General features: G+C 43.3%; 1 protein-coding gene across 1 annotated transcript in view; it reads right to left on the minus strand.

The window, feature by feature from the left end:
- Positions 1–23583, minus strand: part of SH3BP2 (SH3 domain binding protein 2) — a 49153-nt gene extending 25570 nt beyond the window's left edge. The window contains exon 1 of the mRNA XM_063457722.1: positions 23384–23583. Coding sequence (XP_063313792.1) covers positions 23384–23457 — 74 coding nt within the window. The 5' untranslated portion in view covers positions 23458–23583. The remainder of the gene's footprint in view (positions 1–23383) is intronic.
- Positions 23584–24539: the final 956 nt, after the last annotated feature.

Raw genomic sequence — 24539 nt, forward strand, 5'->3', positions numbered from 1 at the left:
TCAATTTTGTGTGTTCTACATTTTGAAATTGGTAATTATGAAACAAGTCAATTAGACTTGCAATCCGTGACGTGAGATTCTCTGATTACAACACTTGGGTATTTTTCATTTGTTTTTAACCATAAGCTAAATGCATGAAACTGAAAGTGCAGATTCTAAAAGTCTTTTCGTAAAATTCAGTTACTACAAATGATATGACGAACCTAGCCTCACAGCTGGCTGGCATTTCTATGATAGTCAAAACTGCTGTTTAACCCCTTAAGGACCAAGCTTCTGGAATAAAAGGGAATCATGACGTGTCACACATGTCATGTGTCCTTAAGGGGTTAAGGAGGCAGAGCCTGACCGCTAAGCTGACCAGACATGTCTAACCTGAGCTCCTGCATTTCTCATTGCCTTTTTGTGCCTGGTTCTGGGGCTTATTTTCTCAGACAGGCCCGGGCCTACCTTCCTTAAACATTTTCATCAGCGAGAGCCAGAGGTTCCTGTTGCGGCCTACTGGGGCCTGGACTGAGGAGAAGAAGCCGATTTTCTTTGTGACCTAGCCCTGCACGTAGATCCGGTGCACTCCCAACCCCCTCCACCCGGACCGGTGGGGGATATCCCAGTCTTCTCAGTGTTGAAAGACCTGGCTTGCGCATACCTTTCACACCATGCAACCATCGGTACATTGTGAGCAAAGCCGCAACATGTTGGGAGGTACTCTCACGCACTCACGTGGCATGAGTCCCCTCCAGAAGACTCCTAGCGACGCGGTTGCGGAGTTCCAAATGCAGCTTGACCGCCACTTCCAACACTTCTGGCTCAAGCTCCAGCACCATATGGCAACCACCACAGACGACCAAGGTAGCAGAGCCTTGGGAGACAAGCGACCAGAGACACAGGGGCCTACTTGCGGTGAAAAGCTTCGGAGACAGCCTGTGCATCCTGTGCTTCACTCACCTAGGCCGAGGGCCACGGGGGGGGGGGGCTTGTATACCCTGCATTATCCACCAAGGCTGAGGATGGTTCGCATTCAGCAGCGCCTGTCACCCCGATCCTCTGTCCACCCTCAACAGGGGATAGTCTCGGACGGCACTGGAGACCGAGCCTGTGGAACGCAGATGCCAGTCCTCATCAAGGCCTAGGGCTGGAGAGGCACCTGACCCTGGCACCAAGTTACTTCAAGCGGTTGATTCTGGCGAAATACTAACTGACACCCCCCCCTTGTTCAGCAGCACCTTACCTAACACTAAACCAAGTGCCACCAGTTCTCTCCCTCTATTTTTGTTGAATCATTTTGGCGTATACCTGCATATGAATACATCGGTAAACTGTAAAAGTGTAATGCTGTCAGCCTGAGATTTTCCTTCTTGAAACCAGCTTTTTAAATACTGATTTTATTAAAGACACGGAGGCTCCTATTATGCTTCTCTTTCTTTTATTTTCCCTCAGCAGCGAAGAGAGAAATGAGTGAAAAGAGAAAACCATATCATTAACATATATACATATTCAACATATTCCACAGTGCTACATAGGGGAACCTCCCCCTTTCAGTATATAAGGTGTAGCACTCTCTTCCTCTTCCTCTTTCTTCGCTGCTCCCTCAGACCAGCTAAGTACATTTATTGACTATATCATTTTACTGTCATCTATACCTACACTGCCTGCAGTTTATCTGCAGGGCTTGGTTTTTATGTTTAATTTTTTCCTTTATATACTGCTTATTCTTTCCTTTGGGGGTGGGCTCTTGCCCCTCTTCACCCTGGGCTGGGTTTTGACCCGACCCGTTTTCACCCGGGTCCCTGGGCTCCTCTGTGCCCCTGACAATCTCCCCACCCCACCCTTGTCGTTTTCGGCAACCTTTATATCCCGCCAACCTTACTCCCCGGCGGTTTTTCTCACCTTCTCGGTTCCGCCGCGGGCGCGTTCTGCGCATGCGCGGACACTCGCGGCGGCCATTTTCTTGGTTTCCCGTCGCCGATAGTGCCGGCGGCCATTTTAAGCCTCATTACTCGGCGTGTTTTTGCTCCGAGGAGGCTGCTTGACCCCCGCTCCTGCTCTTACCGGGTATTCTTTCTCTCCTGCTCTGTCCTTTGTGCGTGGGTTAAGCAATCCAGCACCTCTGTCCTTTAGCCTTACATTACCTAATAGTTTGTTATCATGCAGTCTGCCTGTGGTGATTTGAATCCCCACCCTGTCCCACTTAAGGGTACCACAGCATCTGATTCCCAGGCCGACTCTAACCTTATAGGTTCTGAGGAATTCCAATCCCTCTTGGACACCACTATGTCCACCTCCATTAACAAGGCCATTTCCTCGGCCATGGGAGCTATGTCCTCTAGTATCTCCCTATCCATCTCTCAGGCCCTTAGGCAGGCCCTTCCCACCCAGTCTGGCACAGGGCCCTCTCCCAACTCCCCTGAAGGGACTAGCCCAGGGCGCAAGGCGCCTGCCAAACGCAAACACACCGCTGACCCTCCCCACACCCAGGTAAAGCCTGGTTTGAATGACACGCCTCAGGCTGTCGATGATGGCGCGCAACAACCGCGCAGTAGAGCTACTGGCCGGGCTACGGCGGCCAGGGAATGGAAACGGGCACGTGCCCATGATTTATTGTCCGATTCGGACGAGGATGGGGACGAGGAGTCAGACAACCAATTCTCGGATCCCTACGGGGACGAGGTTTCAGGGGACGATGACCTGCCAGGGTCACAATTCCCTTCCAGGCAAACCAAGGCCAAAACCCCTTCAGGGGCCCATGATGCAGAGCTAACCTCTGACGATAAGGAGGCCCTGGCTTTTGACCCAGACAACCTCAGGCACCCTCGCTCCGCGGAATGGGAGCCTGCGACCCATATAGCCCGATACCTGGCCCTTAGGGTACGGAAATCCCTCTCACAGGAGGGTCGGAACAAGCTGAGGGCGGAATGCCCACGCCCGATCATACCCGATGCGGTAGCCAAGACCCCTGAGGTAGACCCCCAGATTGTGCAGTTTCTGGGCAAGTCGGGTTGGAAACCCAAAAAAGGCCTGGACTACTCCATGCGGAACTGCCAGGACAAGTTCCTTGACACCCTGGGCCCGGTCACCAAATTGTATGAGCTGCTGGAGACGGCTCAGTCTACTGGGGCTCCAGTAGACTTTGAGGTGGCGTTCGGCTGGCTCCAACGCCTAATTTGCATGATAGGCAACGCCAATACGGCCATGTCAACAGAGCGCAGGAAAGCCATCCTGCTCAAGATTGAGCCCAAGCTCGCAAGCATGGCCTCTAATGAGCCCGGTGCCTCCGCAAACGGCCTTCTATTTGGAGAATCCTTTGTAAAGGACCTAGGGTCTTACGTAAAGACATTCACGGCTTTGGACAAGGCCCAATCCTCCATTAAGAGGGTATTTAGCCCAAAGGTTTTTGGCGGGGCCGGTAGAGGTAGGAGCCGTCTACCCGGCCGCAACCCCCGGGGTTTCTCAAGACCGGGCAGAGGCTCCTTCAACCAACAGAGACCGACCCAGGAACGGTCCTTCACCCCATTCTTCCCCTCGCGAGGACGGGCTTGGCATACCCGCGGCAGTCGAGGAGCACCCACGGGAAAACGCCCTTATGGTGAGTACCATGTTTCCCCTTTCTTCCCATATACAGGTAGGGGGCAGACTGAACCGGTTCACCCGGGCATGGTCACTTATCACGTCAGACAGTTGGGTGTTACAGACAATAAAGGGCTACCACCTAGAACTAACCGCTCCCCCCATTCAGTCCTCTCCCCCAAGGGCGATTCACATGCCATCTGCACACTTAGATCTCATCTCTACGGAGATCAGGGAATTACAGGCCAAGAAGGCCATAGAAGAGGTCCCTCTAGACACACCGGGTTTCGTAAGCAACCTTTTTCTAGTGCCCAAAAAAGGAGGCGGGGTACGCCCGGTTATCAACCTACGGCCCCTGAATGCCTTCATACAATACAGGCACTTCAAGATGGAGGGCATTCACTGCCTCAGAGACCTACTCCTACCCGGAGACTGGATGGTCAAATTAGATTTGCAAGATGCTTACCTAACGATCCCGGTAGCCTCAATTCACAGGAACCTACTCCAGTTCTGCTGGGAAGGCAAGAAGTGGCGTTTCACATGCCTACCTTTCGGCCTGTCCTCCGCCCCGTGGTGTTTCACGAAAGTCCTAAAACCAGTGGTGGCCTTCCTCCGATTACACGGAGTCCGCCTTATCATTTACCTGGACGACATCCTAATACTCTCCGGGACTCGATCCCTCTTACTAGAACACTTAGGGTGGGCCCTACACCTCATACAGAACCTAGGCTTCCTTGTAAATTGGAAGAAGTCGGTTCTGATCCCCTCTCAACAAATGGAATTCCTCGGATTCCGTATCGACTCCGTACTACAGGTTCTCTGCCTCCCAGCAGAGAAGATGTCCAACATCAAGAGGGAAATAAAGAAACTTATGCAACGGCCGGACATATCCCTACGCCAACTGGCACGGGTCATCGGCCTGTTGGCGGCCTCTATCCAGGCGATTTTCCCAGGCCCGCTACACTACAGAGCCTTACAACGGCTGAAAGCGGCCTGCCTGAGGAGTGGCCACTCGTACGAATCTCACATTTCCCTGGATACAGAGTCGAGGGAGGAACTGAACTGGTGGCTAACCCACATGGAGGCTTGGAACGGCCGAGCGATCTTCGGGTCCACTCCAGACCTGGTGATCGAATCGGACGCCAGCTTACATGGTTGGGGCGCGCGCTGCGGCAATATATCCACAGGAGGCAGGTGGTCCACGGAGGAGTCCTTCTTACACATAAACTCTCTGGAACTGCTGGCGGCCTCGTTCGCCATTCGCAGTCTGTCTCCCAGAGGCATCTCATGCTCGATCCTCCTCAAGCTGGACAATGTCTCAGCCGTAAGATACATAAACCATCTAGGGGGAACCAGGTCTCGCATCCTAGCGGTTTTGGCCAGAGACTTCTGGAACTACTGCTTACAAAACAGCGTGTCTGTTACCGCGGAACACATCCCGGGCCTAGACAACTACACCGCGGACTGGAACTCCCGCTACCTGAGGGACTCGGGAGATTGGAAACTGCTACCGAAAATATTCCGCAGAATCTCGTCCCTGTGGGGACCTTTGAGCATGGATCTGTTCGCATCCAGACTCAACACACAACTACCGAAGTTCTGCAGCTGGAGACCAGACCCGGAGGCCGTAGCGACAGACGCTTTCCTCCAAGATTGGTCCGAGGGCAGGGCTTACGCCTTCCCACCATTCAACCTGATAGCTCGTTGTCTGGCGCACCTCCGGCGCTTCAAGAGCTCATTGGTACTGATAACCCCGTGCTGGAGATCTCAACCTTGGTTCCCACATCTGCTGGAGATGGCGATAGACCACCCACGGCTACTGCCGGACCATCCATCGCTATTGACCAACCCAGATGGGGAAAACCACCCCCTGGTGGAACAGGGCCTTCTCCGCCTCATGGCGTGGCTCCTTTCCGGGGACCCTGGGAGATCACGGAGGTTTCGAACACGACTGTGCGGCTCCTGGCAAACGCATGGGCACCTGGTACACGACAAGCCTATGCTGCAGCATGGAGACAGTGGGCCAATTGGTGCTTGGGACGATCATTGGATCCGATATCAGCCCCTGTAAAATCGGTACTAGATTTCCTTACGCACCTGTTCGAATCAGGCAAGGCCTTCCGCACGGTCAATGTTTTCCGCTCGGCCATCTCAGCCGGGCACGACCAGGTGGACGGCCTCCCACTGGGGCAGAATCCTCTAGTTTGTCATTTGCTTAAGGGAGTCCGTTTCTCACGTCCCCCCACGTCCAGATACGGGTCCTTCTGGGACATCAACTGTGTGTTCAGACTCATAGATGGCTGGCCCACTAACGTGGATCTTTCACTTAAACAATTGTCGGCAAAACTACTGATGCTGCTCTGCCTTCTATCCTGCAAACGGGTATCAGATGTGAGAGCCTTGGACTGGCGAGCACGTTCATTCACCCCGGAGGGGGTGTCGTTCGATATCTCACGAAGAACGAAGTCGGCCACCAAACAGGTCTGCTATCCACGGATACCGTGTTTACCTAACTTATGCCCAATAGCGTGCCTAAAAGAATACGAGTCTCGCACCTCTACACTGCGCCCGTCCAATGACGGGCCTCTGTTCATCTCCCTGAAGAAACCCCATCTGCCGGTATCCACGCCGACGCTGGCACGATGGATTAAATGGATGTTAGCTACGGCCGGAATCGACGTCTCTGTTTTCTCATCACACTCTGTTAGAGGCGCCATGGCCTCTAAAGCATCGGCGGCCGGATGCCGCTTGGAAGACATTCTGAAGGCTGCAGATTGGTCTACGGAATCCACATTCAGGAACTTTTACTTTAGACCGATACAACATTTTTCAGATAAAGTCATTGCTCAGCTTTAAACAAGCATAATAGGAGCCTCCGTGTCTTTAATAAAATTCCTAGATTTTACTAGTAGCATGACGTAAAGTCATGATTTTATTAATGACACGGAGGCGAGTATTATTCCCTCCCTCCCTCCCTGGGTTGGAGGTGGTGATATGTTTTCTGTTACACCCTGTTTTTCTGGACTGACTCACGACTTACTTCTTTAGGACGGGTCTTCCTGGCCCATATTCTATTTAATTATGCTGTATAGATTTGATGTTTTCTGTCGCTTAGCTTAGTTTACATTAGCTTTAATTGATCATGATCATCACACAATTTATGTTATGTCTAGTTAATATGACACTTATTCCTTTTCAGAAGTCAAGATTGCTATATATAATGGAAAATATTACACCCAGTTGCAAGTTGAGATTTTACCATATTTCTCCCCTCTTTTTTAGCATGATTCCAAATACTTATGGAACTAACAGGAGCTTCGCAGTTGACTCCACATTCCCAGGAAGATATGTTCAGCTTCCCGAGTTTACAGTTCAAATTCAAGTTCTGGTTCGGTTTACGGGTCTTCGGATCGCGACGAAAGAGGAAGAGGAAGAGAGTGCTACACCTTATATACTGAAAGGGGGAGGTTCCCCTATGTAGCACTGTGGAATATGTTGAATATGTATATATGTTAATGATATGGTTTTCTCTTTTCACTCATTTCTCTCTTCGCTGCTGAGGGAAAATAAAAGAAAGAGAAGCATAATACTCGCCTCCGTGTCATTAATAAAATCATGACTTTACGTCATGCTACTAGTAAAATCTAGGAATTTATTACATGTCTGCCTAGCACGATTGTCACTGCTTTACACACTTACCTTTCAAAAACAAATAACATGCAGTTCATCTTGACATTCTGTGCTCTAACCCTTAACCTATATTCTATCGCTTTGCCCTGCAACATATGTCAATGTCATATTGTGTTTATTTTACTGCAGTACAAAAATAAAAAAATGGAAAAAAATAAATAAATACAAAACTGCGGATTAAACACATTTAGGCTTACATGTTGGTTCATATTTTATTTTTACACAAGTGTTATTTTTCAGTAAAATAAACATCAAAGGAATTGGAAATATAAAGCCAGAATAGCAGAAGTGGAAAAATGTTTGAGTCTTGTTTAGAGAAATATATCGAAGAAATGGTAAACTGGGTGAAATGCCGTCATACCTTATTTGCATGCGATGCACTCTTTGACACTTGGCATGTGGCCGATATTTAGGGAGTTTTTCTCTTACCTCGATTTTTACTACATGATAAGATTCCTGGAATTCCTTTTCTGCAATAGTTTAGTAAATATGATATGTTTCTGTGTGCATTAAATCATAATGTAATATGGTCCTAAATATGTAGAGTGACAAGAATGAAAAAATGCCCCGTAATTGAACTTGTGAAGCCCTGGAAAAATCAGTGAGCAATGTGAATTTCAGGCTGATAAGAGAGATCTCATTTAGTGTCATGCACAGGCTCTTTGTATGATGATTTTCCCTGCAAGCTGGGCTTAAGATGCAAAGTACGTCAGAGGCTTTAAAGAGGTTACATAGAAGGCAGAAGACTATTTGCACACAATGACATGTTGTGGTAAACTTTATCTAAGCCATACAACCATAGACTAGTTACTTTCATTCTGCACACAGAATGACTATTTGATTTTTACATCACTTGAAGAACAAAAGAAGGGGACATACACAGGGGACATCGATCAGTCAGTGTCATCTTCTACATCAGGGGTTCCCAACCCAGTCCTCAAGTACCCCCTACCAGTCCAGGATTTAGGGATTACCCAGTTGTGTCTAAAGCAGCGGTTCCCAAACTGTGTGCCGCGGCACCCCAGGGGTGCCGTGGAATGTTTCCCCGGTGTGCCACGGTCCTTTAAGAGCATGACCGGGCCCCGGTAATGCCAGCCAGCTAGGAGGAAGTAACAGCCTGTCACTTCCTTACAGCATAATGCAGGGAGACATCGCAGGAGGGAGGCAGCCGCGAGGGGAGAGGGGACCTGCAGGAGCTGTTTAAGACTCACACCAGCCAGCAGGACGCCAAGCCACTCTCCCGGATACATAAGGTAAGATAACAGGAGGGTAGCTGGAGATATAAAGAAATATCACGTATGAGTGTGAGTGTTTGTATGAATGTGTATGAGTGCGTGCAAGTGTGTGTATGAGTGTGTGTGAGTGTGTGTATGAATGTGTATGAGTGCGTGCAAGTGTGTGTATGAGTGTGTGTGTACGAGTATGAGTGAGTGTGTTTACGAGTGAGTGTGTTTACGAATATGAGTAAGTGTGTGCAAGTGTGTGTATGTGTATGAGTGTGTGTGTGTGTGTGTATGTACAAGTATGAGTGTGTGTGAGTGTGTGTACGAGTATAAGTGTGTTTACGAGTATGAGTGTGTGCAAGTGTGTGTTTATGTGTATGAGTCTGTGTGAGTATAAATATGTGTATGTGTATGAGTGGGTCTGTGTGTATGTGTATGAGTGTGTGTGCACGTGTGTGTATTAGTGTGTGTGTGTATAAGTGTGTATGTATATGAGTGAGTATGTGCAAGAGTATGAGTGTATGTGTGTATATATATATATATATATGAGTGTGTGTGTGTGTGTGTCAGGGTGTGCATCTGTGTGTGTGTGTGTGTGTGTGTATATATATGTCAGTGTGCTTCTGTGTCAGTGTGTGTCTGTGTGTGTCTGTGTATGCGCACACATCTTCTGTGTATGTGCATCTTTGTGTCAGCGTGTGCATGTATCAATGTTTGTGTGTGTTGGTGTGTATCTATGTGTGTGTATGTGTCGGTACGTTTTGGTGTCTATATGAATTTGTATGTATGTGTCAGTGTATTTATATGTATCTGTGTGTTAATGTGCATGAATATCTGTCATATGTAAAATGCTAAAAGAAATGCTGGCAATGACAAATGCTTTTATTTCTATTTAGAAAATTCTAACTAAGCCTGGATGTGTGACATCAACAGACCCACATAATCTGCTCATTGAACTTCTCTTACTGGTAATCATGTGGGGTCCTTTTCCAAAAAAGGGATATGTAATTGTTTTCTCATGAGACTTTCGCTGTTGAATAACGGTGAGCGATAAAATTATATTGTTTTGCGTATTAAACACACTTTGTTTAATGTGATGAACACATTAGCTCCCAGCCCAGAATTTATAGATACATTAATTTCTGCATCATTAAAACTTGTATCAAAGAATTGTATAAAAAAAGATATGTGAGGAAGGCTGAACGTGATGAATGCAAGTCTCTTTTCAGCTATGTAACTATGTATGCGTATCTATCTATCTACCTTTCCGTCTGTCTATCTATATCTCTCTATCTACGTATCTCTATCTATCTATCTATCCATATCTATCTATCTATCTACGTATCTATATCTATCTATCTATCTACGTATCTATCTATTTGTCTATCTATCGATTTGTCCAGCTATCTACGTATCTAGCTATCTATCTCTATTTATCTATCTATGTATCTATCTATCCGTCTGTCTGTCTCTCTACGTATCTATCTATCTACGTATCTATCTTCGTATCTATCTATCTCTATTTATCTATTTATCTATCTACCTATCCGTCTGTCTATCTGTCTCTCTCTTTCTCTATCTACGTATCTATCTATGTATCTATCTATCTACGTATCTATCTATCTATTTATCTATCAGTCTATCTATCTATCTATCTGTCTGTCTGTCTCTCTCTCTCTCTCTACGTATCTATCTATCTATCTATCTATCTACGTATCTATCTATCGATTTATCTATCAGTCTATCAGTCTATCTGTCTGTCTGTCTGTGTGTGTCTCTCTCTCTCTCTCCGTATCTATCTATCTATCTATCTATGTATCTATCAGTCTATCTATGTATCTATCTATCGATCTATCTATCTATCAGTCTGTCTATCTATCTATCTATCTATCTGTCTGTCTGTCTGTCTATCTATCTTTCATGGTTTCTCACATGCTGACTGTCACATGCTTAAGTGCTGAGTTTTCTCTCCTTTGTCTGTTGAGGTTTAGACAGTCAGCTATACGTTCACTGAACATGAATGAAAAGATGCCACTTCTCGCCCTGATTCTGTTTCCTGTATCTACGTATCTATCTATCGATTTATCTATCAGTCTATCAGTCTATCTGTCTGTCTGTCTGTGTCTCTCTCTCTCTCTCTCCGTATCTATCTATCGATCTATCTATCTATCAGTCTGTCTATCTATCTATCTGTCTGTTTGTCTGTCTGTCTACCTATCCGTCTGTCTGTCTGTCTGTCTATCTATCTTTCATGGTTTCTCACATGCTGACTGTCACATGCTTAAGTGCTGAGTTTTCTCTCCTTTGTCTGTTGAGGTTTAGACAGTCAGCTATACGTTCACTGAACATGAATGAAAAGATGCCACTTCTCGCCCTGATTCTGTTTCCTGTACATAACAAATCCGTCCATTAGAAGTAAAGGTGCACGAAGTATGTTCGTGCTTTCAGAACTTCCCACACAAAATTCCCCATGAGTGTATATATATATATATATATAGAGAGAGAGAGAGAGAGACAGACACGCAAACACACCCACGAATAAGAAAGGACCACAACAGAGTAAACAATTGCAATTAAAGAGCCAGGTGATCACACTGTATAAAATAAGTTGTATATGAAATCTATTAAGGCAGAGAAATTAGAACTAACACTTAATAGTTTGTTGCCGGACCGAGATCCCACAATTGGTCCTCCATAACATTTCCAATTTCTAAACCCTCAATCCTAACCATTGAAACATAAAAACCTGTAATGAAATCTCAGATCTCCACATGCTGTTGAAAGCTACATGAAAAGGGTTTCCCTGTAATTTTCATACTCATGACACTTCCTACTAGTCCCAGCTATGATTAATTGACTTCCTGTACTTTCCAATAGCATGTAAAACTGTTAGCCGTCTTAGGAAACATGGACATTCCATTTAGAATGGCTTTACGCACTTTTTAGGCTTTCATCAATCCATTTCCTTTGTTGGTATGTCCACTGGGAAGTCAGCCAAAAAAACATCTACACCCCTTTCTGCAAAGAAGCACATTGACAAACTTTATGGTATCCTATAACAAAGAGTGTGAAGTCCAACTTCTCATTTTTCTTCTTTTAAATATAGTCTCCTCCTTTACTGTGTTGATTCCCTTTATGTATTTAAATGTTTCTATCATATCCCCCCTGTCTCGTCTTTCCTCCAAGCTATACATGTTAAGATCCTTTAACCTTTCCTGGTAAGTTTTATCCTGCAACCCACCAACCAGTTTAGTAGCTCTTCTCTGAACTCTCTCTAAGGTATCAATATCCTTCTGAAGATACGGTCTCCAGTACTGTGTACAGTACTCCAAGTGAGGTCTCACCAGTGTTCTGTACAATGGCATGAGCACTTCCCTCTTTCTACTGCTAATACCTCTCCCTATACAACCAAGCATTCTGCTAGCATTTCCTGCTGCTCTATTACATTGTCTGCCTACCTTTAAGTCATCAGAAATAATCACCCCTAAATCCCTTTCCTCAGATGTTGAGGTTAGGACTCTTATCAAATATTCTGTACTCTGCCCTTGGGTTTTTATGTCCAAGATGCATTATCTTGCACTTATCCACATTAAATGTCAGTTGCCACAACTCTGACCATTTTTCTAGTTTACCTAAATCATTTGCCATTTGGCTTATCCCTCCTGGAACATCAACCCTGTTACATATCTTAGTATCATCAGCAAAAAGACATACCTTACCATCAAGACCTTCTGCAATATCACTAATAAAAATATTAAAGAGAATGGGTCCAAGTACAGATCCCTGAGGTACCCCACTGGTGACAAGCCCAAGCTTCGAATATACTCCATTGACTACAACCCTCTGTTGCCTGTCACTCAGCCACTGCCTTACCCATTCAACAATATTGGAATCCAAACTTAAAGATTGCAGTTGATTGATAAGCCTTCTATGTGCAACAGTGTCAAAAGCCTTACTGAAATCTATGAGCAATTCATGAGCAATGGTCTCTGAAGCCTCCTTTATCTGTGGGACTTTTGAATGACGCACAATGTGTAATCATTATTTTGGTCCTGAAGAATGCAGAAGTGCATTTAGTAATGTAAATCAACCTTGCGTAAGAAATAACTTTTTTTTTTTTAAGCTCAATAGCATTCATGTTCATTGCAGCATTTTGCATCTGTATTCAATATTCCAACACTAACTTATTTGCAGACTGGGTAGGTAAACAGAAAATGATTTTCTTTAAACCAGGGGCAGGGCGCCTTCAGCACTCCAGATGTTGTGTTCTATAATCTACATCTCCCCCCGATGCTTTGCCAGCATTATGACGGTAATAGCATTATGGGAGATGCAGAACACGACACCTGAAGTGCTGATGGTTTCTCCGGTTCAATAATTTGCCCCTATATAAAGATCGGCTGATATAGCACAATTGGTAATATATGACTAACCTTTACCAATACCTTAATAGATAATAATCATGATCACATTTCCCCATGGTGACGAAAAATAGGGAAACACAAAACCCATTAGAACACGGACTCAAATCGGGTACTTGTTTCATCCCATAAGCAGAAAGATCCATTTAAAGAAATATGATTGCTGGATGCTAACTAGCTTAGTAAAGTATACAGATATTTATGGATGAGCCTCTTTCTGCAGGTTTTCAGTGAATTAAACGGTCTACCAAAAATGACATCCCCTGTCCATATTCCTAAGTCCCACAACTCCTAAACATGAAATCTTAACAACCGGTAACCACATAATGTGACATAATATAATCATCCTCCTTTAGCCTTACAACTCTATATTACATATAACATCACATATTAAATATAACATAGTGCATTGCAATAGCCGTTTTACAATACTTTAATCTAGGTATGTCGTTCTAAAACACCCTTAGCCTATTAAAAAAATAACATATTATGAGTCATTGCACTACTTGGCAGGGTTTATGCGCAAAACCAGAAATTGTGGAAAATTTACAAAAGAATTGCAGATTTTAGATCAAAATAGCCAGGCTGGAAAACCTCTCCACCTGTTTTAATCTCAGCTATTTTGGCTAAGAAATAGCCGATATCTAGTCAATGCGCTGCGCAATCCCCAGTATAAGGAATAAAACCATCCTCCGCTCTCCTTCACGTTAGGACTACCTCTATAAATTGTCTCCCCCCTCATCCCCATATGAGCCCCAGGGGCGGCCCTAAACCAAGGGCATACAGGTACCACACAATCCACATCCTTGCATGCGGACCTAGGATGTATTCTATCCCGCTCACTGGGGGAACTATCCTTTTACATCTACGCACTACCTTTAAAATAGAGCCTTTGCCGTCACTGTCACGTCATAGGCAACAACTCTTCTTGACTAGAACAAAGACACAGGTCGCCCGAGATACCAAGCCACCTTCCATGAGCCCACCGTCTGAACCCTTACCTGGCTGGTAACCTCATGACACGGGTATCACCCACACAGAGAAGGGAACTAGACAACCAAAGCCGGGACACAGCATAGCGGTGGAGGACTACAGCATTACCAGTCCCTACCTCCCCTATCCCCCTCCCCCCCCCCTTTTTTTTTTCCATCTCTGTCCCCCGCTCCCTATTACTTCTGTCCCCACTTCCTTCTTTTTCCCCCTTGCTGTACAAGGGAACCTCACAATTACAAAAACCTCTGTGGAATTCAGGGATACAAACCACTGTATATGCATATCCTAATATGTCACTCTTTCATTACTCTTCTTACTTATGTACCGTAATAACTGACACAGTTTTATGTGACGCGGGCTTCTGCGTAAGCCTAAAAGTTGTTAATTGCACTCCCTTTCCTGCCGAGTGAAAAAATAAAGAATAAAAAAAAAAAAAAGGAATAAAACCTTGTTAACTTGTAACGAATAGTGCTGCTAATTATTGCATTGAGATCTCCTTTAACCCCTTAAGGACCAAACTTCTGGAATAAAAGCGAATCCTGACATGTCACACATGTCATGGGTCCTTAAGGGGTTAAAATAACACATGGACAACTTTTCGATAATTTTTTCGATAAAAGCATGGCAATCTAAGAATAAGGATAATGTGACATTAACATACTATCAAGCAATACTGCTTATTCCTGACCTTTCTCAAATATAAGACACTAAACTAAAGGCAGGGAACAACATAAACAAATCTCCATTTGCTTATTGTATAATAACATTGTATTACCTTAGGACAGTGTAAACTAACCTTGGCATTGTAGGCATTACCAAACTACACATCTGATGATGCTCGGTTAGTCAGACCAGCTGAGCATCATGGGAAATGTAGTTCATGAACCTCCAAAAAGATTATGTTAGCCATTCACGGTCAGCATAACACAACTTATGGGTCTGTGCGTACAAACCACAATAGGTACGTATTTTCCCTCAGGTGTGACGCCACTTAATTTTAATTTCTGAGTAAATAAAGGTTTTGAGCTTTTAAATAAAGGCCGAGTGACTACATATTTGTAACATTTGAATCTCAGTGATCGGCCTTTTATTTGCTCATAATAAGACGCATTACCCACGTCCTTAGACCCTTTCAGAATGTGTGTATTGACTGGATTGACGTTCGATGCAGTGCGTTGAACTCCAAGCATAGCTGGTCATATGGTCTTATTATATTTATGGAAAGGGCATTCATTCTTCTGGTAGTAACACGTTTCATGTTATTTTTGTTACAGTCGTCCCACTCACATCCTGCTGCCAAAAATAGCTTTGTCAATGAGTGGGAGCAAAACAATAATACTATGGGAAGTGTAGGAGTCCGGAGGAGGTTTCAATAACTATAAATGGCTGAGAAAGTAAGGATATTTGTGATTTATTTATAAAGCAAACCACCAACACAGCATATACTCATACACTTACAAAAAAAAGATATGTTGAAATTTCAATCCATTATCTGCAATGGCCCTAAATTATCACCTCTGAATGTGTGTGCATTCTGTCAGGTTTAGACACATGGCGTATAATTACAGACACTTATACTGGCAAACAGGCAGAGATCACATGATATAAAACACAGATTGCTACCTGAAAATGTGTATTGCCATCCACCCGCGCTAACCAGCACATCATGCAGAAAGTAAAACTCACTGATTGTTTTTGAAAGGTATTTTTTAGTTCTTATCAACGTGATATAAGCTCAAGGAAAACACTGATTTCACTTATTATTATTATTATTGCCATTTATATAGCACCAACAGATTTCCAACAGATTTCGTAGCGCTTTACAATATTATGAGAGGGGGGATTTAACTATAAATTAGGACAATTACAAGAAAACATACAGGAATGATAGGTGGAAGAGGACCCTGCTCAAACGAGTTTACAGTCTATAGGAGGTGGGGTATAAAACACATTAGGACAGAAGATAGCAATCAAGTAAGGTGGGAGTGAAGCAGAGCTGGAGGAGAGAATAGAGTGCTGCCCTATAGGAGAGATAAAGAGACAGGTAAGGTAGAAGTTACCCTAGGAGGCCATAAGCTTTCCTAAAGAGATGGGTTTTAAGGCACTTCTTAAATGATTGAAGACTGATGGCGGTAGGCAGGCTATTCCATAGGATGGGAGCTGCCCGCGAGAAGTCCTGCAAGCGTGAGTTGGCCATACAGTTGCGAACAATGGACAGGAGAAGGTCACGGGCAGAGCGGAGAAACAGAGAAGGAGCATATCTGTGAAGAGGGGCTAGAATTGTTCAGTGCTTTATAGGTATGGGTTAGTACTTTGAATTGACTCCTATAGGATGCAGGAAGCCAATGTAAGGACTGACAGAGGGGTGCGGTGTGAGAAGACCGACTAGAGAGGAAAATCAGTCTGGCAGGAGCATTCATTACAGAGGGGCAATACGGCTTTTGGGAAGACCAATTAGGAGAGCATTACAATAATCCACTAGAGCATAGACAAGCTCCTTGGTAGCATCTTGCGTAAGAAAGGGGCGAATGTGGGCAATGTTTTTAAGATGGAATCTACAGAATTTGGCAACATACTGGATGTGAGGCTCAAAGGCCGGAGTCAAGTATGTCTTGGCGTCATACTTGACTCCGGCCTTGCAAGGATGGACTTATGTGGATACCACTAACTTGAAGGGAGAGCAAAAGAGGAGAATGAGTATTAGGAGGAGGAAAGACAAGGAGCTCAGTTTTAGAGAGATTGAGTTTCAGAAAAAGCGGGAGGACATCCAGTCAGAGAGGGAAGAAAGGCAAGCAGTGACACGTTGCAGGACGGCAGGAGAGAGATCCGGGGATGAGAGATATATTTGGGTGTCATCAGCATACAGGTGGTAGTGGAATCCAAATAAGGTAATACGTTTGCCAAGAGAGGCAGTATAAAGAGAAAATAGAAGGGGACCAAGGACAGAGCCTTGGGGAACTCCAACCAAGACAGGACAAGAGGAGGAGGTATCTTTAGAAAAGGAGACACTGAATGAGCGTTGGGAGAGATAAGAGGAAAACCACGAGAGGACAGAGTCACAGAGTCACAGAGTCTTAGGTATAAAGCATAAGGGGCTGAGGATTCTAGAAAAAGAAGAGGGAAGCAAACTTGACAGGTACCACCATAGGCCCCTGAGAGAACAACAAGACACAAGAGTAACCCAATTCAGAAATAAATCAAATTTCTCAAGAGCCATAGGCCTGCCCTGGACAGGTAGAGAACACAAGTAAATAAAGAGAGAAACCCAGAGGGGTTGGGGTAGTAGAGGGGGCTTAAGAAATGAATGCCTGTTTTCTTCCAGATCAATTCAAGCAGAATAAATATGCAAACTGAGTTCATAATATCCAACAGAGCTATTCAGGCAATATAAATTAAGGGCATACATTACAATGAAGAGGAGCATCTGAACACTACTAAGTACCAGAAGCAGGGGGTCCAGAATATGTCAAAGACAAGTTTTGACAGGGAGTGTCTGTAGATCCAGCCATAAGGCACACTGTCTGTCTCTATGTGTCCAAGATACCAAGTTCCTTTCCTTCGTTTTGTATGGCTGTAAAACATGGCATGACCCATGGTCATGAGTATTCTCTCTCTTTAACTTGGAAGAGTAGTAAAAGAGGATCTAGGCCACGTAGGGGAGTTCCACGATTAGTTTAGGAAGTTCTTGACCTTCAAGGGAAAATGAAGCTTTCTGCTGAATTGCAGAAAAGATAGAAGATTGATCATAGTTCTATGGAAAGCAAACAGACATGCTTGTTCTGGTTTGGGTAACCTGAACATCTTATCAGGTTGTAGAAATCTGACTTTTGTAAGGATGTATTGATGTGAACAGCCTACAGAGAAAATAAGGCAATTCTGTCAGGTCTACAGTGTCTGATATTCCTCTAACTGTGACTTGGTTTTGTCTTCTCTGGTCCTACATGAGATCAAGATGACAGTGGGTGTTGTTATGACCCCACTGAGCTCAGAACAAATTGTTTGAATTAGCCAACTCATTGGCTGTTCAGAGTTGGGACAAGGCCATAGCTATATACTGAGATGACTGATCTGTTGGTGAGAGTTCTTCCAGAATTCCTGCAGGGTAGAGTTTCCTATGCTTGAAAGAGTTGGTGGCACCAGGGTGTCCTGGACAGCCCCCTTCCACCGTGCAACCATATCATATTATTACCTGCACGCAATGCATAACTGGCTAAAACCACATGTAGATGGAAGCATTACAAGACATTAATTCAAAGACAAAATCTGTTTAAGATATATATATCTATATACACATTCTCATAATATCTACATATTTAAGAAAAACAAAACCACTGCTGAGAACAGTGAACATCCTAGTGTAACCCTTCCGAGTAGAATAATATACAGATTTTTCTATGCAAATTGTCCTTTATTTTTTTTTTGTCAATCTTTCTTTTATTAGAGGCAAATAAGATGGGATACATAAAAGAAATTGGGGGGAAACGTTCAAATGGATTACAGTATAGGGTCAGTACAGCAAGATTAAATGACATTTCCTGAATTGCAGTGCCTCAATTTTTTAAATTTTTGTCGTTAAAACCTTAGTTAGTAAATACAGGCTAAGGATCATAAGATCCGGTAGGTAACATGCTGACATATTAGAGGTCCTACAGTTGGTTTTACATGCATAGACAAGAAGCTCACAGTTTAAAGTAACAGCGGTGGAACATTTGGTTAAATGTTATAAGTATTGATCAGTTAAATAAAATGCAGGCTATGGATCAGAAGATCCGGTTGGGAACATGCTAAAAGACAACAAGGAGGTATATAGGACGGTAGCTTAGTGTTAGACTCATATGATTGCATGCAGGTAATATGCCTAGTTTGAGTAAGTACATGCTTAGGTATGAACAATGTAGTTAGGTATCAACTAAGTAATTTCACCTCTTACTCCCCTGTAGCCACTCGTGGATGGATGCAGTAGATAAGGGTCGAGAGCTATACAGTTAACCCCTTACCGCTGATAGTTATGCAGGAATACACACAATACAGAAATACACCCATTACTGTAAGGCAGACATCATATTGTTATATTTATACTAGGGAGGGTAAAGGCTAATCGGGTCATGCTTAAAAGGTCCCTTTATGTCCGAGAATTCTTGCCTTCCGTGGATTCAGTTTGAACTCCCCGTGGTCTGATTTTGCTCGCTTTGCGGCTGCTGTGGGCCGGCTAGTCGTCGCTGCATGGGTTGCTGTGTGACATCCGATGTACTGGATTTGGGCCCCGGGATTTCCAAGGGGTGATGTGGTGCAGAGTGAGGGCTGATATGTTCTGCCGGTCTGATAGTTGCAGGCTTAATGCGTGGTGCCCTGTTTCCCGCCGCTAGTTGTGGGTCCCTCTCCTTACCGGAGCTGAGATTCAGAGGAGGGTTCCGTGCGGTAAGTGTTCCAGTAGGGCGCCCTGTTGTAAATGTGCAGTTGCAGTCCATAGGTGGTAGATCCGGCAGCGTTGTGGGGCTATGGCGGTTTCGGTGGTTGTGGGGTGAGTCTCTCCCGCCCAGATCTAGTTGTTAGGTGTGTGTTCGCCGCCATTTTAAGATCTGGCGGTATTGCAAGGCCTCAGTCCCCTTCGTGGCTGTCCGGGTGGCAGGGTTTCAGTGTGAGGACCGGGATCACCCTCCCGGTCCAGGGGGGGGGAACGGAGCCGGTTCCTCGAGGGTCCAGGTCCCCGGCCGGGTACCATTCGGCGGGATAGCAGGGCAGCGGCCGTCCGCCCCGCTCACCGCTGGAGTAGGCCTCAAGTTCAGCCTCGAAGATTCCCCTCCCAGGGGACTACAACTCTGCGAGCTAGCCTCTCCCTGGGTCCCGGGCTCTGTGCCCATCGAGGGCCGCCGCTGCCGGTCGGTATACTTGGCCAATATAGCATTTTTAGCTCATATATGTTTAAGTTTCGCTGGAGCTGGTCAGTCTTGCGACCGTCCAGCTCGGCGGTCCGGCCCCGCCCCCCCAAATTGTCCTTTATTGACGAATATTTTTAAATACTCTGCCATGACCCAAAAGTTTATCTGCCATGACCCAAGGGTTTCCACGTCTTGTAAAATTACAACATCCAAAATGTTTTGGTAGTCTTTAGGCTTGATGACAATGTAAAAAATATGAAGGCAAAAGTAACATAAAAAGGAATGTGTTTCTTTTAAATTACTTTAGCTAAAAAAAAAGCAGTTTTAGTGTATAGATCATTCCCCTGCAATTTCACTGCTCAATTCACTGTCATTTAGGAGTTAAATCACTTTGTTTCTGTTTATGCAGCCCTAGCCACACCTCCCCTGGCTATGATTGACAGAGCCTGCATCAAAAAAAAAAAACTGGTTTCACTTTCAAACAGATGTAATTTACCTTAAATAATTGTATCTCAATCTATAAATTGAACTTTAATCACATACAGGAGGCTCTTGCAGGGTCTAGCAAGCTATTAACATAGCAGGGGATAAGAAAATCTTAATTAAACAGAACTTGAAATAAAGAAAGCCTAAATAGGGCTCTCTTTACAGGAAGTGTTTATGGAAGGCTGTGCAAGTCACATGCAGGGAGGTGTGACTAGGGTTCATAAACAAAGGGATTTAACTCCTAAATGGCAGAGGATTGAGCAGTGAGGCTGCAGGGGCATGTTCTATACACCAAAACTGCTTCATTAAGCTAAAGTTGTTCAGGTGACTATAGTGTCCCTTTAACCCCTTAAGGACCAAACTTCTGGAATAAAAGGGAATCATGACGTGTCACACACGTCATGTGTCCTTAAGGGGTTAAACATTAGCAACAACATTGAAAAGAAAGCCCAAGATTCTGTTGCTTTAATAAAAAATAAAAAAAAATGATTTGCTAATGTCCAATTAATTTTATAAATACATTTTTTTTTTTTTAAAAGGTGGGACAGAGTTCTGGGACAATAATAAATTGGAACAGGAGGCCAAAAAGGGACTGTCCCGTGATAAAAGCGACAGCTAGCGAGTATTTCTTGAGCCCAAAGAATAAGTAATCATGTAAAACCACCACATTCAGTCCTACATGTTATGTTATACACAGACACTGGCAAAAATCCCCGTCACTATTTCCTGATTGCGTTACTCTGGCCTTGTAAGCGTTGCCGGATATAATGACAAACCATGACATGAGCTCATGGGATCTCCGAATGTTAAGACACTTTTTTTACTATACTGGGCAATATTATTTTTCACATATAACTTGTTTTCCTAATGCCTTGATGAACAGAGAAAAGGCTTTAAAAAGATAAAGAAGATTAAATGGTAGAACCCGGTTACTTTTAGGCTATCTTACTAACAAAAAACACAAAACGTACACATCAGAGAGTGACCTTGAACAAAGTGTCAAAAATAAACATACGTCAAAAATAATAAATAAAAAGCCTCAAAATGCCTAATAAAATGAAAATTATTTATTAATGGAGGTAAATGTGTGCTTTTTAACCCCATGAAGTACATTCATCAATAAGCACAAAGTGAGATTATTTTTACAACTACCATTTATTTGTATAGTGCAACCAAATTCTGCATCACGAGATATGTGTAAAAAAAAAATATACAGTAACAAAATTTATTTTGACAGAAGTAAGCAAACTAAAAGAATGTGATTTATTTACTAAAATGGATTACACATTGATATGACAAAAGAACTGCACTTTCCAAATTAGCTAAGCTGGAGAAATAGTAGAATGTCTCCTATTTGGTCATTTGCTCTGAATTTTTTAATCCCTTTATCAATTTTCTACAATTCCTAGTAGCCTACAATCTGACAACTGCAACACGTGAAATTTCTGTATGCACGGGGCACATTCACTTCGTGATTTCTGAGAATGTCATACACTTGTTTAATTCTATACAAAAATATTGTGTCATGCAAAATTTTATCAAACCCACACTGATTAAATTGCGTACTAAAATATTTTTACATTCACTGTAAAATTGGCCTATAAACACTGTAGGGTTTATTCATAACACCGAACGGCAGCAAATTGAAAACTGAATTAAAATTAAATTTGGGGACCCCGAACTGTGTTTCATCCCCTCTCACCCCTTAAATTTTAGTTACTGTTCCTCGTGCCGCAACGAGGAAACATGACCAAACGTTCAAACTTGTTTATATTTGTTTTGGTTTGTTTAAAATGTTTAGAAACTTGTCAGAACAGAATCGCTTACGGAAAAATAACGTTGCATTACAAGATAACTACTTTACCTGTATATGCCTCTCTGTATCACAATGTTTTTTGTTTTTTTTTATCTATTCGCACTTTGGCTTTTGCATAAGCCAACACAATACCTTTTGTGCAACATTTGTGTACCTGTTAATTCTGTCAATCGTAAAATAAAGAATTAAAAAAATAAAAATAAATGACATTTGGGCTACAATAGTCAAGCTGTATGTTGCAATCCAGGGCACTCAACTGTTAATACCCTCAAGTTATATCTCATTTCCTACCTACAAGCTGAACTATTTCTACACATTGTTAATCCATCTGCCTTCACTGCCTTCTGAACTTTCATCATCATTGTACATCTAGAGGCCTGCGTGCATTCTTATCTCTATCACTGTTGAATCTCTGTAATAACTAAAACAATTTAATGAAATGTGATTTAAAAAAAAAAAAAAAAAAGAAATTGCCAAGTTGAATAGGGTGTTTTTTTTTTTCAAATCAACTACTTGTGTCTAAATTTCAAATTCCGTTTGTAATAGACCTCTCTGTTATACGACTAGGACTTTTGACAAGAAATACATGCTTTTAGGAACATAATTGAAATCCACAGCAGTAGGACCGACTAACTGCAGTGTCAGCACATGATTTCCTTCGTTAATAAAAGAAAATTAAAAAAAGCAAAACAAAAAAATATTTGTTGATTCTTACTGTACAAGTATGTTCGGAACAAATCTTTTACTAAATTAGAAAACAAAGTCAGATTTGATCACTTTTTACTTATAATACACTAACTAAAAACAGAAATTACGAACAAATACAAAACTTTTTTCTTTTTTTTTTTTAAAGAGAAGAAAAAACAAAATCCAACCATGGAGTCAAGTAATGTCTACTGAGCACACAACGTACAACCTTCAGCATTACTGACTAAACTGGATATGGCAAACGTTAGGACAAAGAATCCTCATAATCTATATTTCAAATTCGGCTATTTGGGGTTAAAATTTGCAAATCTTTTCCCGGTGTTCGTTTCTAAAAGCATTAAAACAGTTTATTAAACGGTTATAAATCTAAGAAGCCATGTTTTATCTACGGCAATCGTGGACTACGGACAAGGGAAGTTTTAGACCAAAGTAGCCGAGTTAGAGAACTTCACCAATACAAATTATTCCAGATAATTTATTTTTGGCCTACAACTTGCCAATTCTCTACAGTTCCCAATTTAGTAAATACAGCCTGTCTCATTCTCACCAGCCTATGGATTCCAAGCACAATTTCTGTCAGGAAGTAAGATTTCGTATGTTACTAACCTGTCCAAACGACACATTATTCTCCTCTCAATGGGTATGTTCAGCGACTGGGATCTTTTTATATTTATAGCCATGAGGTAGAAACCATTATCTTCACAGCTAAGCTCATACTGTTACCAGACGCCAATAAAGATGAGGGAGACGATGTTCGGGGTATATACACAACCTTGCTGCACACTCAGAGCACAGAATGATTGACTTTTTTTTTGCAGTTTGGTCAAGTGAGAGAGCTGGCCAGTGACTTATTTCCTATGGTGTGGTCTAAGCTTCCTCTTTCCTGGGGTGACAGAAGGCTGTGCGCTATCTGTTATAAGCTTCCTGTACTCACAGTTCAAGCTAAACATTAGAGACCGTCCAGCACACCGAACGTCTTCCAATAAAAAAAATACAAAATAAACACATTTGAAGGGTATTTCCAAAGAATCTTTTTTTTTTATATTCTCAAGTTTCTTCCTTATTTGTATAAAGAGGAACATGTGTAAAGCACATACAATGTAAAAAGGCAGGGTTTAGAACGTGTAGAGCAGGAGGACACGGAATTCTATTTAGATTTTTATATAAAAGGGCATACCGCCCAATTATCCCTTTTAGGAGGGAAATACCCAACTTGGTTCCTATATTCACCTGTCCATCTAATCTACACTGATCAGCCACAACATTAAAACCACTGACAGGTGCAGTGAATAACATTGATTATATATTGTTACAATGGCATCTGTCATGTGGTGGGATATATAAGGCAGCAAGTGAACAGTCAATTCTTGAATTTCATATATTGGAAGCAGAAAAAATAGGCAAGTGAAAAGGTCTGAGTGACTTTGACAAGGGCCAAATTTAAAGGGAAACTCCAGTGCCAGGAAAACAATCTGTTTTCCTGGCACTGGAGGGTCCCTCTCCCTCCCACCCACCAATCCCCAGTTACTGAAGGGATGAAAACCCCTTCAGTCACTTACCTGAGGCAGCGGCGATGTCACTCGCCGCTGTCTCCTCCTCCACGCCGCTCCTCCTACTGGCTCCGTCGGCCGGCGGGCGAGACTGATCCCGCCCACCGGCCGAGGAGACCTAATGCGCATGCGCGGCAATTCCGCGCATGCGCATTAGGTCTCCCCATAGGAAAGCATTGAAAACAAATTTCAATGCTTTCCTATGGGGATTT

This window comes from Pelobates fuscus, chromosome 6 (genome assembly GCF_036172605.1).
Source record: "Pelobates fuscus isolate aPelFus1 chromosome 6, aPelFus1.pri, whole genome shotgun sequence".
Taxonomy (NCBI): Eukaryota; Metazoa; Chordata; class Amphibia; order Anura; family Pelobatidae; genus Pelobates; species Pelobates fuscus.